The 19082-nt window shown below is 36.1% G+C and overlaps 1 protein-coding gene across 4 annotated transcripts in view; it reads left to right on the top strand.

Annotated features, from left to right (window-relative positions):
- Window positions 1-17830, top strand: part of prkg1b (protein kinase cGMP-dependent 1b) — a 213323-nt gene extending 195493 nt beyond the window's left edge. For all 4 annotated transcript variants that reach the window (XM_058793099.1, XM_058793098.1, XM_058793100.1 and 1 more), the window contains 9 exons: window positions 12452-12548; window positions 14051-14190; window positions 14296-14385; window positions 14481-14622; window positions 14933-15096; window positions 15213-15335; window positions 15554-15616; window positions 15924-15990; window positions 16326-17830. In XM_058793099.1, coding sequence (XP_058649082.1) covers window positions 12452-12548; window positions 14051-14190; window positions 14296-14385; window positions 14481-14622; window positions 14933-15096; window positions 15213-15335; window positions 15554-15616; window positions 15924-15990; window positions 16326-16424 — 985 coding nt within the window. In that variant the 3' untranslated portion in view covers window positions 16425-17830. The remainder of the gene's footprint in view (window positions 1-12451; window positions 12549-14050; window positions 14191-14295; window positions 14386-14480; window positions 14623-14932; window positions 15097-15212; window positions 15336-15553; window positions 15617-15923; window positions 15991-16325) is intronic.
- The last annotated feature ends 1252 nt before the right edge of the window (window positions 17831-19082 follow it).

Below are 19082 nucleotides of genomic sequence, written 5' to 3'. Positions count from 1 at the left end.
ACAGAGAGAATATCAAATATATGCACGCATATAAAGAATTGCGATTGAGTGAGGTCACAATGTATTTGCCCCCTCCCCCCAGTCAGAGTCGAGCATATTTATTCTCAAATGGATAGGCAGCATCGACTTGGCGGTTGTGCGAAATGTAAATAAAAAAAAAAAAAAGAGAAAATATCACGACACATAGCCAGGGCTATACAGTGCGACTGAAAAGTAGATACTGTGTGCGACTGTCAAAAAATATTTAGGAGCACCTGTGCGACTAACCCAATCAGCATAGGCTATTTGTGTTTGCGCTGAGAGGAGCTTCAAAGATTTCTACTTGCGTGTTTGTGCAGCGTTGAGTAATGTATCGCAGACATGATTCCTTGAATGCAATGTTAATCAGAATCCACTCACTGCTCAAAATACTTTTGTTCATTGCTGAGTTATGCAAGCTCACAAATGCTCTCGTCATAACAAACAAAGTGTAGATGGTGTAAATAAGAGATTCATTGTGCAGTGTAGAGCGCTTCATTGATTATAATGGAGTTTTGTGAGATTGCGATGAACTGAAGTGAGTAACAGCTTTTAAAGATTATTAAAGGTGTTTGTAAATGTGATATTAAATTAATACAACAGCTCAATAAACAATAAGTTATATAAAGTGATGTACATTGTATGACTTTTAACAATATTGCCTGATTTTGCTCTATTTAGTCAAGGAACATAGTTTCAAACAGTCACAGCCGAGCCGCTGCGCATCTCCATTCAAACACAGCGGTGTTTCATTTATGAATGAACCTGCGTTTTTAAATGAGACTAGTGAGTCAGTGATTCAGTTACCCACTCATAAAGACAGTCACTTGCTTCGTTCCTGAATGAATCAGCTGTTCAAAGGAATCAGTTGAATGAATGATTCAGTGAAAAAATCAGTGACTTACCGCCACCTGCTGGCAGTTTTATTTTTATGTTTAAAGTGTCCTTTCAGTTATTTAAATCATTTCAATCAAACAATAGTTCTATATTCAAAATGTTATATTTAAAACATTAATCTCACAACATTGTTATGAATTTAAAACACCCATGCCACCTCTGAGCCTCTGTAAATGTCTGTAAATTTACCTACATGCCACTTTTGTGTTCTTCTGTGCCACCTTTGTAGTGGAAACTAATTTTGTTATATGATTGTTATATGATTATATTGATTAGTAACTTATTCTTCTTATTCTACCTGTTCTTATTCAATTTTTTTTTTTATTAGAAATTTTGGAAAAATATAAATTTTTAAATTTGACAATGACATAGCCTACCTAAAATTAAGGGAAAAAATGTCAATACAAAAAATGCCCCTGTAAATCCCTTTAAGGAGTCAAATATTACCTTGAAATGGGAAGGCTAATTTTTGTTATTGATCAGAAGGTGCTCCTGAATTTTTGAGGGGGCTGGGGGTGATTCACTTCAAATTGTGGTCACCCTAGGGCACTACACTGTGTTAATCCGGGCCTGTGTAGCACCTAGAGTTCAATTGACTTTTTTGTTTGTTTTGACAATACCATTGGGATTAATGTATCAAATTAATCAGAATTTTATAGATTTGTAGATTTCTTCATTGTCTGTTTACCAAATGAAATTCTGTATGGCAACAAGCAACGCAATTTAAATCTAAAAATATATAAACAAAAAATTCAAAAATTAAGATAAAATCAAGATAGAAATCAAGTACAAAAAAAAAAAAAAACACATTAATTTGTCGTTGCATACAGTATGTGCACAAGCACGTGAATCAAACAGAATTTCATTCAATGTGATTTGATGAATTATATTTTAAGAATAATAAAATCAGTATTGAATATAAATATATCAATCTTTATACAGTAAAAAATGAGTGTTGTTTATACTGATGGTTTTACAGCGTGTCAGATTTCACACATATGTGAAGGTCACATGCATGCGCTGGATTTACCTCGCTTCTGTCATGCTTGACAGCCATTAAATTACATTTTGTTATGTGCACTAGAAAGATCTGTGCTGACATTTTACAAGGCCTGTGAATCATTGTTTAAAGTCAAACAGGTCATGTAAGACACGTGCAAACTTAAATGAGTAAAACATAATGTGACAAGAACCAAGTAAACAAAATCTGACCTAGACTTAAAGAGGTCGTCTGAAGTCAAGGGGATGTAATGCAGTCAAATGCTGCATTGTGGAGAACACCTGGGCAGGCCGCCCGCAGCACGCTGTTCTCTGTCATTTCATCCATCTTTTCTTTGTTGGGTATGAGGTCAAAGCCCAGCACCCAGCCGTTCTTAGCTAACCACTGACCCCTGAGAAAACTGCCCGCGGTCCGACTTGAGTTCGGACTTAGGGCTTATTTTCACAGCTGTAACAGCAGAAGTGGATATGTTGAAAGGCTGCCACTTCTGCATGGAGGAATGTGACTGCTTTTCAGCTTTTTACCAGAGACTGGAGGCCAGTCAAGGTTTAGAACATTCCTCCTGAAAACTCTGGGCGTCATGGTAGATAGGCAGCATTTTAAAGATATCATTCCAAACCTGTAAAACTTTCTTACTTCTGCAAATCACAAAAGTTCTGCAAGTCTCTGTGTTTTTGTCCATACAATGAAGTCAGTTGGGTCCAATGTTGTTTGGACTTTCAAAATATCTTCTTTTACTATAGGTCTTGCTTCAAAGCACACAGTTTTTAGTTGTGATGCCTTCTTTTGGCTAATTCTAATCCTTCACAAAGAAGGATTCACATAATCAGAGCTGGGTAGTAACTGATTACATGTAATCTGGATTACGTAATCAGATTCCAAAAATTAAGTTTAAGAAGTGTTTCAACATTGCATCAACTACTGATGAACACACTAAATTTTATTTGAATTATCACTAGAATTATCAGTAAGTTATTTAACCATTCTATGTGTTTGGAAGGCTTTTATCTTTCAAACATGTGCAAATTCACAAATTAACATTCTTTCTTATTTACTTGTAAGGCAGGCATTCCCAAACATTTTTGTCATCTGAACATCTTTCACCTAATACGTTTACTGTGAAATAATTATTACATTCGCATGTTCTGGGATCTCTGATATTGGTTAATGGTCACATGGCTTGCAGATTTTTGGCATGATATTTGTTTTTTTAGCAAGTGTTTTATTTTCATTTTACATTTTTTTTATTTTATTTTACGATTTAATTAATTATTAGTTTTTCATTAAAGTCACAAACCCCCTGCAGTTAATTTATGAACCCCAGTTTGGGAAACCTTGACGTAATGTCATGTTTAATGCACTTTATGTTGTTAATTACAACGAATGGAATACATTTTCTTACTCTTTGTATTTTGAAATCAATATGGTACAAGATTATACTATTTAAATCAATGCGACAGGGTTCCTATGTTGCTTGGAAAAGTATGGAATTTGATTTACGTAATTTGCAGGGGTCCGTTCTTCGTACGTCGCTAACTCAGTTAGCTGGATTTGATTGTTTGACGATTTCGCTTGATCTTGGATCATTTGGTTCTTCAAAGCTCATCCTAGACTTGCTGTCATAGCAACTGGTCCATAAGCTTAAACCTGCTCGGGAGCAGGTTTATTTCATGTAAACAGGATTAGATTGCATCTTTTTAAGCAGAATTGATACTTAAAATCTGTCCTATTACAAGAGTACCCTACTGGTCCAGGGGCAATAATTTAAAAAAATTATAATTTAAAAATGAATTTGAAAATAATATAACAATATAATAGTATAATATAACTATGTACTATATAGACACAGCCAGTTTTACTCATTGGAAGATTTATTAGTGATGAAATACTTACTTTATAATTGTATTGGAGTCTTACACACATGCTATAAAGTTAATCTGAATCGTGCATTAATTTGAGTGGTGACAGCTATTATGGGAGTGGTTTGATGGACCGCGGAGATGCAGATTACTGGATCTCTAAGAAACTTTAATTAATGCTGTCACATAAGAAATTTGCTTCAAAGATAAAATTAAATGAATTGCTAATTTCAACATTGAAATAAAAATGTAAAGCCTGTACAAATACTAGAAATCATGAATATAAATAATTGGGAATCATGTAAAAAAAAATATGGTAACACTTTCTATGAAGCCCATATTTATAATACTTTATAAGGGTATTCTTAAGGCATTATAATGAATGCATAATGCATTATAAAAAACCTTGTAATATGTTATATCGTCTTATAAATAATCATAACAACAATTATAATACATTATAATGCTTACACATTTGTGGTTATAACTTTTTTAAGATTATGATTATTTAACACAGTGAACACCATATTAAACCTACTTTTACATTGATAATGGGACTATATATCTTGACATTATTTAAGATCTGCATAGTATCTTACTGCAGTACATCTTGTAAGTGGTTAGGTGTGGAGTGTTATTTGAGTGTTCCCTGTGAGGCTAATATTAATTTTGATGTGAGCTAGTTAATACTTTCAACTGAAAATAAAATAAAATAAATGCAATGTTTATATATTAGGTTATATTTTATTTTGAAGGTCCCCTTAGTCAATTGACTATAAGCAACATTGCAACTACATGTCAACTAACTCTCATTAGAGTTTTAGTAGGCTTAGGTTAAGGTTAGGGTCGGCAGAATGTTGACGTACTTGCAAAGTTGCTTATAGTCAGTTTGTCTGATGGGGAATCATCAAAATAAAGTGTTAGCATATATTTAGCAGACATACTACTAATATTCCACTGACTGCTAGTTGACATGTAGTTGCAGAGTTACTTATCAACAGCTGTCTAAATGGTACCATCAGAATAATCAAATTGATATTAAAATAAAAATAGTTCAAAGCAAATGTGTCATACTACACATTCATCTGATCTGATATCTGATCTTATGGCTATTTGAGAGAAAAAAAAATATTGATGGCTTTAAGTAAAGTAGCATAAGAAAGATGGCAAGATATGAGACTTATAATACATTATAACTATGAGATATTTAATCCATTGTAACTTAAGTGGATGCAACGTGTTCACTGTGTGTTATACATCATCATACTCTTAAAAGCTATAATCACTAATAAGTAAATATTGTAATACATTAAAACTGTTCTTATGAATATTCATAAGATGATATAACATATTATAAGGTTTTTTATAATGCGTTATGCATTCATTATAATGCCTTAAAAATACCCATATAATGTATTATAAATATGGGCTTCATAGAAAGTGTTACCAAAATTACAAATAAATTAAAAACAGCGCACATTCCATTTATCTATTATAACATTTATGCAGTTTTTTTTCACTTGGCTGTTTCCTTATAAAGGTCCAGAAATTTGTCAGCTTTTTCGTCAGGTGTCTTTTTTAATGATATGATGTCATTACATTGCTGTCATTGCTGATTGTGGTTTTGAGTATCGATACATCTGCCCTTTTCGGGGAACACGAGAACGCGCAGTAATCTTAGACAACTTAATCCAGATATTTTAATCTAATACGCAAATTCGTTTGAAGAACCAAATTAGCCAGAGATCAGTTATCAAGATTAGAAGATCTGGAATCTGTCAAATCATCTCAGATGTAATAAGCGACGTATGAAGAACGGACCCCAGGTCTGGAAGAGTATGGAAAAAAGAAAACAGAGTATGGAAAAAATATTTACATTTCCAGACTTTTGCCCCCATTTAGTTTTTTATAATAGAAAATTAAGAATTTAATGAAAATAAGTCTATCATACAAGAAGTGTTTTCATGGCAACTGTTTAATGATTCTTTAGTGATTGTCAAACAAGACTGAATGAATTCAAGGTGCACTTTTTAATTATGCAAAATGTTTTGCGTTTTGGGTTTCTTCTCACGATATTCTTAACACCATACGATGTAGCCTTGAGGACCTTTGCAAAAATAAAAAAAAATTACAGACTTTTATATGTGCATGAGAAACTATTAAACTTCGCATATAGGACAATGCACGCTGATCCTGAACCCTAACGAAAGCCACATTTTGAACACCAGTCTTTTTTTTTAAAGACCCTTGAACTTGACCAAAAGGACATTGCACATAGCTGTATTATGCAATCAGCCCATTTCACGAGTTCACACTTACATATATTTAGCTGGAGTATAGTAATGCGTATTTGGCGTGCTGTCTGGGGAAGGGCTCCGAGCTCGGGAATGGCCTGAACTATGAGTACCCCCCCGTATGAGTGTGGTAAGAACTCAAGTGTGGAGAAGGGGCGGTGGAGGGATGCTGATTAACCGCCAAAGGATAGAGATATGTCAGCTGTATTTATACCTATGGTGTTGATTGACTTGAGTGCGTTCCTCTTGTTTTAATTAGGCTAAGTATCTGACGTGCTTCTCCCGAACTTTGTTAATAAAATATAATTTTGTGTCATGGTTTCTTTGCTGCCACAAAGGATGTGCTAAATTGGACATTAGGCCTTGATATTAGAGGTGCCATAAGCAAAGCCAAATTTTGAGCAAGTAGATCTCTATTAATTCATGTGCATCCATGCTCTCATTTTATTCATAGTAAGATGGAAGTGATGTTCAAAGGAAATAGGTTATATAAAACTAGAAATTGTAGTGTGTAAGCATGCAAAAAATTCCCATGCGCATGTGAATATTTTCTTGAGGGCACAAAAAAGTTTATTGTGTGCAAGCAAAAGTCACTTAGAGCAAAAAAAAAAAAAAAGAAAAGAAAAAAACTCTATATATATATATATATTTTTTTTTTTTACAGATGACTATAATATATACCAAATGTAAAGCTGAAATAGTGCTGTATGAACCATTTATGTTAAATATGGTCCAAAAATCTACTGAGAGGTTTGGAAATTTGACTCTGGAAAAGTATGTAATTTTGAAATGGAAAATGTGTAGGAACACTGATGCGATATTAATGAGTTAGGTCAAAAGTAATCTAAAATTAATCAAAAATTAGTCTGATTATATTACCTAAAATGTGTAATGTAATGGATTACATTACTAACTACAATTTTTGTCATTTGATTTGGAATCAGTAACAGATTACAATTTGTAAGTAATCTACCCAGCTCTGCCCATGATGCATTGTGAGGACATCTATGGAAAAAAGACTCCTCACAATGAAAGGTGGTGCATGAAATGAGAGAAGTGAGCTGATTTGTTAAGATTATAATTTTGAATATGAGTACTATTTGAGTTGATGAATATCAACTAAAATAGTACTCAATATATGAAATATATTAATAGGACTGAAAAGTATATACAAGTATATATTTAATTAATCAGTTATGTAATTAATAAGAATGAACTGAATAATAATTCAGATGATTAAAAATTGGCAGTTTTGCCTGATAGCCTATTGCTATGAGTGGCTTTTTTTTATATAAAATTGAAATTGATTACCTTTTAATTACAATACTTTTATTACATTTTTGTCCAACAATTACTGTAATCAATAATTTCAAGATTCAAAATGTTTATAATGACATTGTAAAATGTATCCATATGAATTGAGCACTTTAATCCAAGTCTTCTAAAGAGACACGATGGATAAATATATTTAGTACTGAAAAGTAGCACTAAAATTGTTTAGTAAATCAATCATTAAATATTTAAAACAATATAATTATTCATAAATGATGATTTGTTCAATTAATTCATATAGTTAAAAATGGCAGTTTACTTCATATTAATGTATTTATTTTACTGATTTATATATCAATGTATTTATTGGCTTATTAAAGTACTGTCATTAGCTCAGAAACTTGCAAATCCCAAATTCAATTGAAATCATTTGCTTGACACCCAAGGTTGCCAATGTAGTGTGTACCAACTCAGTCAAATCCATTTCAGTTAGGATGCTGCTCTAAGCAGTAGACTGCAAGGCTGCTCACTAGGTTTGGAATGCAGTCTACATCAAATGTTTTTTTCCACCAGAGGTTTTGAGACCCAAGTACTGTAATCCAGTTCTGGCCTTTTCAGATTGTCTTATCAGAACTTCTCAGCCAGTATCTTGGACTTGTTTACTGTCCCATGAAGTACATATGGGCTTTCATAACACACTGTAACTCATGCTCTCTGCTAGGGCAGTGGAAAAACACTCTAGTCGACCATGTGACGTCAGTCATCAGTTGCTCTTCTCAGAGCTCACACCTAACATATCACCTGTCAACAGCTTATGTGAAATCCAGCCCACTCCCCTCTGCCCACTTATGGAGCTCAAACACTTTAGGGGTTATGCTTGCAAGTTGCAACCATTACAATGGGGAACAACATAGCTTGGAGACACCTGTGCGAATATAGCTGATTCATAGAATAAAATGAGATTATGTATATAACAAGTTAATAAAATTCATAGAAACTCACACAAAGCACATAAAATATGGTAAATAGAACCTCAGATGTGCATGTGAGACTGGTGAGGTTTGTTCTTGTGCATCATTTATGTTCCAAACATGAACAAACGTCTTGTGGGATTTTTTTTGTTGTTTTTTGGGTGAACTGTCCCTTTAACTACAGAGCTGCTGATTGTATCAATTACTTGTAGTAGCTTGTGCACCAATAAACATGTTCTATAATGTCCAAGCTAATTTCATTTATCAAAGTAGAACTGTTTTAGCATTGGGTAGTTATAGGAACTAGCCACCAGGGCGGGCCCCCGTGAACTGAATTTTCCCCAGGGCCATTTTCTGGGTGCGTTCATACCTCCAGTATGAATTCTAAAGTGACTTAAGCTGGCTGACAGCAACGTCATTTGAGGATAATTGGAGGAGCATTTTTATAGTTCCTATAACTATTGGCAGAAGTTCCTGCTTTTTGCTGTGTTCGCACCACAGGAACTGATTTTAGTTATTGGAATGCCTTTTGGGGGGACTAAATTAGCTCCTACTTCAAAGTAGGGTCTGACCAAGCCCAGTAGAAAATATAAGTGACAAATGTACGTTATTAGCAGTCGCCATTATAAAAAAAAAAGTGTAAACACACAGTTTACATATACACTATATCGTCCTCCAGTTGTTGAATGCTGTGTTTAAATGATGTTGCTGTTGGCCACTTTGTAACTTCAGAGTTCATATTGGCGGTACGAATGCAATCAGGAAAACAGCCCTAGGGGAACATTTTGGTCTCGGGGGACCGCCCTGGTGGTTAGTTCCTATAACTACCTGGTGCGAAAGCCCCTTATGTCACTGGTAATTCCTGCTGTGCTGGGTTGGAACCTACTCTAAAGTAGGAGCTAATTTAGTCTCCCAAACAGGCATTCCTATAACTAAAATCATTCCCAGTTCCCAGAACATGACAAAAAGCGGGTACTTCTGCCAATAGTTATAGGAACTATGAAAATGTTCCTCCAGTGTGAAAGCCACTTATGTTGGGCTAGGAATCAATAATTGGTTCTGGTTATTCCCAAAATATTAAAACCAGTTGTTTTACATGTTTTTGCTGATATAGATTGGGCAATGTACTGGAATACTCTCTTCTTTCCAAATGACTGTCGATCTTGGCAGAAACAGCCATGTCACTATGTGGCGTGTTCTTCTTATGCGGACAACTGCAGTGTTCTGAGGTCTCTCATTGCCTGGAGAGGTTTGAGAGGGCAGCTGTCCCCCTGCCTGGAGTCTTAGTTAAATGTGGAAACTTACTGCAGATACTGTGTCCTTGCCGTGTCAAATTGCAGTGGTGGTCTTCCAGGGTGTTTTCCAGCTTCTAAAGTGACACGAGGGATTCTGTGCTTGTACTCAGACTTTGCCCTCAAGACTTTAGCCATTTATTTTACCATCTAGATTTGTGAATGGCAAGTGGAAATACTCAAATGTGTGGAAAAAGACAGAAAAAAGGACTTTTTAAATTGATAGTTCATCCAAAAATCCGAAACTAAACTTTAAGTAAAACAGTTTTTAAGTATTACATATTTAAGTATTATTTATGATTCACATTAAATTATAACAGTCTTTATTCAAGTATGCAGAGTTATTAAAAAAGGAAATATAATTAAAATCCAAATGTCATTTGTCTTTTCTGTGTAAATCTCTGGGCCACATTAGAGTCATACCAAAGCCTATATTATAAATGAAATTAATTAGTGTCAGATTTTATAGTATGCTAACATTTGACTGACAAATAGGAGGTTATAAATAAAACTTTAAAAAATATTTCTTTAGGTCATAGGTCACTAACAGGCGGACCGCGGTCTGGGTCCGGACCCAGAAGCCGTCCCATCTGGACCCGGACCTACATATCTAGCTTCTATTTCAACTGGCGCAGCTTTTGTAGTCTTTACGGTAGTGGACTCCGGTCCAAATCCGTGAAGGCTTTTGACATAATGAAATAAATACTAAATGCTAATTTCTAGTAAATCAAATTTATATCTAGCAGATCAAGGTCAGCTCTAGAGCTGTTTGGGTGCAGTGCAGTCATGCGAGCAGTGATGAGAGCAGAGAGCGGCCCGCTGCGCACAGACAGCTGAAAATTTCAGTGGGTGAAAAACAATGGCATTTTCAAAAATTAGGAAAGTTGACGGGTCCTTAAAAATCTTGAATGTTACAAGAAAGTCTTAATTATGATTTCAGGAGGTCTTAAATGTGGGGACTGAAAGACAAGGATTGCGATTAAACTTAAAAACGGCTATTCGTTGAATAAATATAAGCGCTGCACGTTCCAAAGTCATCTGCTTCGTTGCTTTGTGGAGTCTGTCTCTTGGGCTTTGTGTACTGCCATTCCCAAAGCGCCACCTGCTGGAAGAGAATGATTTTCCATTTTCAATCAGCTTGTACTTCTGCTGTTGTCAAAGGCCAATGTGAAAATCAACCCATGTTTTTAAGCAGCAAACACGCAGAGTTGTAAATGTGAACTGGTGGATCAACAAGAAGATCATGTGTTATAAAATGTAAACAATTAAGGCAGTAAAATATATTTATATGTTATTTAATTAATATAATATTTGATTGTTTTTGTGAAAACCTGCATCTGAACTGTAAATCACGCTTTTTACAGTCATTTAATTTTTAATTTATTTTAATTTTTTTGTGCAGGTCTTAAAATAGGTCTTTAAAAGTCTTGAATTTAAGCTTAAATATTCTGCAGATACCCTGGCCTGGCAAAAACCATCAATTGTTTTTTATATATAATTGTTCGGACCTCGGCTGGTGGGGAGGGTTCATTACTGGACCTCGAGCCGTTTTAGTTGAAGACCCCTGCTTTAGGTCAACAGCTGTGACCCAAGCATGAATTTTATAGCTAATTAAAATCTAAATGTATATATGCTGTAAACTATGTAGCCAGTTTTTATCATTTTAAGGGGTAACAGAAATACATTTTCCCTGAGCAAAGTACAAATTTATCAAACAATACTTAAGCATAGTAATGAAGTACAATTAATAAACATTCCTAATTCATGATTTCTCCATCTCATATGATCTCCACAGCTGGCAGCATCTACATGGAATTCTATGTTTCTGTCTAGCTAAAGATACATTTATTCCAGTTTTCCAGGTTCTTCCCGTCAGAAGGCCTAGGTATACTTATTTCCAGGACGAGCTAATTTTGTTATTAAATGTGTTAATTGATAAGTTCATTCTCTCAAGACTGAAGTATGTAAATGGTCTCATAACTATGCAGCACCAATGTCCTTCTCAAGTTAAATTTGAACTTTAAAGAGAGACGGTGGCGTGAGGGTAGAGCAGGAAAACCTTTTCTGACTAGGAGAACTGTAAGCCAAGTTCACATGCTAAAAATAAAGCTGGATCAGGCAAGGCAGTATTAGTAGAGATTTCAGCTCACACAGGGAACATAGTCAAGCTCAGTTTAAGCACAGGGACTGAGAGTTAGTCACAAGGACAACAGTAGTCTCACCAGTCAAGCGTACTGTCCCTCAGCGTGCACTCCTGCTGTTGCAAGGACAGAATCTCTTGCTTTGTGGGATTTTTCAGCGAGGACTTTTGCTCGACTTTTAGTGCTGTCTCTGCTGATGACTGTGACAACTTTAGGTATTTCTGCATCCAAACTTTGTATCCAGAGAAGCTTTCACAAACCGATATTGATGCGGAGAGACTCCACCAATCTGGATCGATCTGTCCTTCGCCACACTCGATCAGTGCTGCATCCCGAATCTCGAAATGTAACCTGGAAATGGCACCTTAACTCCACTTTTGAGCAAAGACTGTTGCTATTACTCTGCCATACGTGCTCTTGAGGCGAAGACTGTATTGCATATTGCAAGCAAGATATTGCAAGATCGTCTTTGCAATATTGCTAACCGTTTTGAGAATTGTACATTTAACTGTTTCACAGTATTTGATTTGGTCAAGCCACAAGGAGGTCAAAATGCGTGAACTACTTCCTATCATCCCAGTAAAGGAGAGAAAAGAGAGGGAGCGAATAAACAGCCTTCCTGCGCCAATTCCTGCTCCAACATTCCCTGTTACATACTCTATCCAAACCTCTAAGAAGTTTCCCTTTTTCCACTTCAAAAAATGCAGATACGAGGCAGAGAATGCCTTCTTCTCCAACCTGAAGCTGGTGGACTTCAACATCATCGACACCTTGGGAGTTGGAGGATTTGGAAGAGTTGAGCTGGTAGGATAGGCCACTTCTATATGCATGCATTTTATGTATTCATGTAAATGAATAAGTAAATTCCTTGACTTCATCAACATAATTACGAAAAGGTGATTGCAGTAAGACAGGGTAGTCCAAACTTGTTCCTGAAGGGCCACTGTCCTGAAGAGTTTAGCTTCAACCCTAATTAAACACAACTGAATCAGCTAATCAAAGTCTTCAGACTCAGTTAAAACTTCCAGGCAAGTGTGTTGTAGCTGGTTGGAGCTAAACTCCCCCGGGGCGTGGGCCCTCCAGGAGCAGGATTGGACACGCTTGCAGTAAAAGTACAGTGAATGCATATGGAGTCGTTGCTTTATGGCAGTGGTTCTCTATACTCTCCATGAAGTACTCCCAGCACTGCACATTTTGGATGTCTTCCTATATCTGACACACCCACTTCAGGTCTTGCAGTCTCCAGTAATGAGCTGGTGAGTTGAATCAGGTGTGATAGATGAGGGAGACATACAAAATGTGCAGGGCTGGGGGTACTCCAGGACAGGTTTGAGAACCACTGCTTTATGGCATTCTGGTGTGTGTTATGCAATAACAAAAAAAAAAAAACTTCTGTCAACCAATGATAAGAATACATTTTACTAATCTACTTTAGACAGTGCTGGACATATGAGCAGCTCTCATGTGTTCTACTGTGCTGAAGGATAGATCAGGTCTGGGAATGTTGTAACTCTATTCAGGGTAACTTTCCACAACAGAGTCAAAAGGGCAGACATCTGACTTACTGCTATTCACAGTTCAACAAGACTAATTTAATAATTAGATGGTATATGATGTAGTATATACTGATAGATGGTAAGGGGTTAAGTAGGTAGGTCGGTAGACAGACAGGTAGACAGATATATAGTAAGTGGATATAAGACAGTTAATGCACGGATGGAGAAACATACGGACGGATGTGTGGATAGGTAGGTTGGTCGGTAGACAGATAGATTGTAAGTAGTTAGGTAGGCAGACAGACAGTTAATCACAGACAGATAGATAGATGTTCCAACGTAAATCATTATAGTATGACATTTTCTGTAGGACCATTTATGTTGAAGAAAGATGATGGAAACTTTGACGTAGACAGGAGGGCAGACATCTGATCTCTTGTAGATCAGATTCTGTTGTAAAGGAAAGCCCAGTGGTCTGGGAAGAGGATTCCCCTTTCCACTCACCTATTTCTGGCACTGCGGCAACATAGTAAAAACAAGTGTTCTTTCGCCAGGGCTGTGATATATGCCTGTAGTGCTATCCGTTTGCTAGATAGCTACAGGATCAAATGAACATGCAAGTGCCTTCACAGAGACACAATGTGAAGAATTCCTGCTCACTTGATCTATTTTGAGGACCCTTAACACATTAATAGGCCATGACTCAAGTGCTATAATATGGAGCACTGGCACTTGTTTTTACAGCTAGTTTCCATAGAAAATTAGCTTATTAGCACTTTTTCATTTTTTGCATGCCTTTGGTGTCCACAGGTGCAGCTCAAGAGTGAAGAGACCAAAACGTTTGCAATGAAGATTCTGAAGAAGCGTCACATCGTGGACACACGGCAACAGGAACACATCCGCTCTGAGAAACAGATCATGCAGGAGGCCCATTCAGACTTCATTGTAAGGTAGGTGCTAAAACCTCCTGAGAGCATCATTGGAGGTCATGTCCTAAAAATATCAAGGCAAAAACATATATTGAGGGACAAAATTGTGTGGCTGTGTTCCTTCAGGTTGTACAGGACTTTCAAAGACAGTAAATATCTGTACATGTTGATGGAGGCCTGTCTAGGAGGAGAGCTTTGGACCATTCTTAGAGACAGGTAGCCAAATTGTTCTTGTGATGATGGCTGATGCTAATCAGTCTAAATGATGGAAACCCAGTAAAATAGAAGTGTTTTTCTTTCTTTATTCGTAGAGGATCATTTGAAGACTCTACTACACGGTTTTATACAGCCTGTGTGGTTGAAGCCTTCGCTTACCTGCATTCCAAGGGAATCATTTACCGTGATTTAAAGCCAGAAAATCTCATTCTGGATCACAGAGGATATGCCAAGCTTGTGAGTATACATCTCAGGTGCTTTCTAATATGATACGACACATTCTGAGGCTGGTGAATTTTGTTGTTAGTTGATATCAAAGGGATATAGTATCCCATCTAAACATCCCATCTAGACCACATCTGATTGGACAACTTTTTGCATATGCTCCTTAGTGCAACATGATTCATCAATATTTTTGGTCCATTTACCCAAAATGGCCTTTTTTATTGTCAACTTTGGAATACAATAGTACGTTTAAGGCTAAAAACATGGACTAAAAGCCACAAAGGTGCAGTTTTGATATGAAGACGCTGTTTGTCTCTTGTAGGTGGACTTTGGCTTTGCTAAAAAGATCGGATTTGGGAAGAAAACATGGACTTTCTGTGGAACGCCGGAGTATGTAGCCCCGGAGATCATACTGAATAAAGGTCATGACATCTCAGCAGACTACTGGTCATTGGGAATTCTTATGTATGAACTCTTGACTGGAAGGTAAAACATGTTTTCTCTCATTGGGTTTGACAAGATAAGCTCACAATTTTCAGATTGTGTGTTAGGATTACTCCTCCTTCTAGTTTCATCAAATCTAATGTGCATTTCTGGTTCAGCCCTCCATTCTCAGGACCGGATCCAATGAAGACATATAATATCATTTTAAGAGGAATCGACATGATAGAATTTCCAAAGAAGATCACCAAAAATGCAGGCAATCTAATTAAAAAACTATGCAGGTGGGTACATTTAAAAAGTCTTGAAGTTCAATCTGACACATTAATACACATTTAATACATCTAAATTTCAAGTTTTAGATGAACTGAGATGCCCTGCTGTTTTAACCTGTAGCACACATTTAAAAAAACTCAGTTGGATCTAGATATAGCAAAAGCATTTTTGACAGAATATCAGCACTATAAATTAAATATGTATTCAAATATATTGTTTCCCTCAGGGACAATCCGTCTGAGAGGCTAGGAAACTTGAAAAATGGAGTCAAAGATATCCAAAAGCACAAGTGAGTACTGTAATATCCCTGTTCTTTGGGGATTTGGGGAAAAACTGTGGTTTTTAAGACTAGAAAAGTGCTGAAATATTATAATAAAATTTTAAGGTCAAGGAATTCCTATAAAAAAACAGTCTTATTATGCTGTGCATGGGGTCAAGATTTGTTTGCCATTTTGGTAACATTCCTGTTCAAAGTATAATTGTTTAAATCTATTAATTCCGAAGATTGAAATTTAACATAAATTAAAATCCCACCCTACCCACCATTTCTATTCTGTTTCTGTGAGACAGATGTTAATTCTCTTTTTCCATCATAGATGGTTTGAAGGCTTTAACTGGGAAGGCCTGCGCAAAGGAACTCTCACCCCTCCAATTATTCCTGATGTAAGTATAAAACATCTCCAATTTAATTCATAAGTGTGAATTTGAATATGAGGAGAAAATAGAGATTTGCATTTTAAATAAATTTAACATAATTACATTGTTAGTGCTGTTAGAAAAAAAAATAGTTTAAATTAGAGTGGGCCCCCCACCCTTATTTGGTGAAAAAAACTAGAACTGTGATTTTTGTAAACAGAATCATAAGATGAATAATAAAAATAATTCAGTGCGTGCAGGCACACATTATGATTTCTTTGCAGTTGTGTTTACAGCATTTACATTAGCGCTTAATATCTATCCGTCTAACATCCCGTTTCCTCTGTTTACGCATCTATTAGGTTGCAAGTCCGACTGACACCAGTAACTTTGATAGCTTTCCTGAGGACAATGAGGACCCTCCCCCAGATGACAATTCTGGCTGGGACACTGATTTCTAAAACTGAAACTTGTAACATGCCCTGCCCTGGAGTGTCCCGTGTGGTTCGTCAGCAAAGAGGAGAACGGAAGACGTCTAGCCCAGCTCTGTGACACCAAGTTGCCTTCGCCCACACTTCTGTCCTGTGGTGCCACTGGGGGCGTCTCAGCCCCCCGCCGCACCCCACGACTCCTGTAAACTGTCCTAATTAGAAAGACTGGAGTCCATATTCCCAACACGACCTCAGATATGGACCACCTCGTGCTGTAGCCGATTGTTCATAAATGAGCCCTTCATTTTTTTTCTCTGCTGTTTTATGTTTGACTGATTGCACAAGCAGTGGTTTCAGGTTTTAGGTCTGGGTCTCAAAAACAAAATCATAACAGTACTATGATCTGAGTACTGAGTATTGAAAGGAATTTAGTCTGTGGTTACTTTTGATTGCATGACTAGTTGTGTATAAATACGGCTAGTATATTTGGAACAGAAACACACCAGTGTCAAATACTTAAAAAGGTAAAAGGTCCTGTGGTGGAGATTGATTGATTTTAATTGACTGATATGATTAAATTCATTTCCAATTAGTTTTTTTTTTTTTTTTTTTTTGCATACACCTCTTAAAGGAATAGTTCACACAAAAAATGAAAATTCTGTCGGAATCATGTTGTTCTAAACCTGTATGATTTTCTTTCTTCTGCGGAACACAAAATAATATATTTTGAATAATGTTATTATATGAAGTCAACAGCAACATTCTTCAAAATATCTTTTTTTGTGTTCCACAGAAAAAAAGAAAGTCATACAGGTTTGGAACAATGTGAGGGTTAGCAAATGATGACAGGTTTTGCTATTTAATTTGTGGACTATCCCTTTAAATGTCTTCTCTCTCTCTCTCTCTCTCTCTTTCTCTTTTAAAGGCTTCTGAATACATTTAGTTTGTATTATGGGAAACTTGAAAGCTTTTCTTTTTTTAAGACAATGGGAATCCAATCAAATAATGAATTAGACTCAATACAGTTTGTGCTCCACTAGAGGGCAGGCTTTTTACTAAAATACGCACTGTACTTCCCCAGAGGAAAGGCAGTCAAGTCGCCGCATCCCTGATAAAATGTGGGTATGATCGGAATTGTGTTTATGAAGTTACATAATCAGCTCTATTACTGATACCAGACATACTTTCTGAATATTTTCTCCTGTCATTTTCACCTATCATATTCATGACTCTACTTGACTCATTTAAACAATGATGAGAAGACTGCCTGTAGTCTATAATAGCTTGAACACAAAGTGCTGTGCTGGAAAACCAATTATGTAATCTTATTTATTGTAGGACCAGGGGTAAATGTTTATGTATATATACAGTGGTAATATTTTTGTGATATTTGTAGAGATTTATTATCAGAGTAAAACCAGTCCTATTGGCCTTTTTTTTGGGGTACATTTTACCTGTAAGCTATTTTAGTTCTCTGTTATCTTTATTTTTCAAGATGGATATTCTGTGCTCACCATATATATTTTGGCATTATTGAAAGTGCCTTAACACAATGGCATCCATAGTTCACCCTGCTTGTTTTGATGCTGCACGACTAGGTCAGACACCTCAAAATATTGTTCTTAATCAGTTGTGGCTTTTTTAAAGGTACAGAGATTTATATGCCATTTTCTTACAATAAAAGCATCTTTCAAAGTAATGTGTCTGCATAAAAGTTTAGTTTCTGAAAATTGCACCTGCTTTTTCCATTAAATATTACATTCATTATTATTATTATTATTTTTTTACTCAGAAGTTTGTAGAATGTCCTACAAACAAGATGTAGCTGGAGGTGTTAGTAATATGAAGGGTCTGACTCATATCAGCTGGTGATAATGCTCAGTAAACATCTGCCCTCCCCTCTTCCCAAAAGATAACACATGAGCAATGGTAGCTTTTCATTGCCAGCACTGTGGCCCATAGACATCAAAAGATGTAAACCCAGGGGGCAGAGAAGAAATCTTTGACCTCCAGTTCACAGCTAAAGCCATCAGTAAATGGCATATCTAATAGGTGATTTTAACTAATATACTGAGATTCAAATATTTACCATGGCTAGCACAGAAAACATTAAAAATTAACTGCTCAAAAAGCAGTCATGTTAGACACCGTAATCAAAATACTCTTCTGAAAACATAACATATGGTCGTTCAGAGATAAATCATCAAGAACAACTCCTGAGAAGATCAGAAATTATCCTTAAGGTAAAAATAGATTTTTTTTTTTTTTTACCATTTATTTATATTTCTAAACCTATTACTACACATTTTGGGGCCAGTTAGTAACAGTAAACTCCTTATCCAGCTTCAAACATGAAGTCCAACAAAGCATCAACAAAGAAACAAGTTTGTTTTGGAGAGTCATCAGAGGACATGCATTACCCCCTGCTTGGATATGTCACACCAAAGGAGGACAGCAACTTACAAAAATAAACCACGTAGCCTACCTTTGCATTCCATCTGCAGAATGAATAACACACCATTACCTTAAAAGATGGAATTTTAATATGCCTCGCGATCATTTGAAAATTTGAAAGTAGACAATAAAAATAGTGATTTAAGAAATCCTTTTAAATGTTAACCCCCCCCAGAAATGTCCGATTAGTCAACGAATCGTCTGAGTCGGCGCCTTTCCCAATTAATTGTCTGG

This window comes from Onychostoma macrolepis, chromosome 12 (genome assembly GCF_012432095.1).
Source record: "Onychostoma macrolepis isolate SWU-2019 chromosome 12, ASM1243209v1, whole genome shotgun sequence".
NCBI classification, from domain to species: Eukaryota; Metazoa; Chordata; class Actinopteri; order Cypriniformes; family Cyprinidae; genus Onychostoma; species Onychostoma macrolepis.
This window is presented reverse-complemented; position numbering and strand designations above follow the sequence as displayed.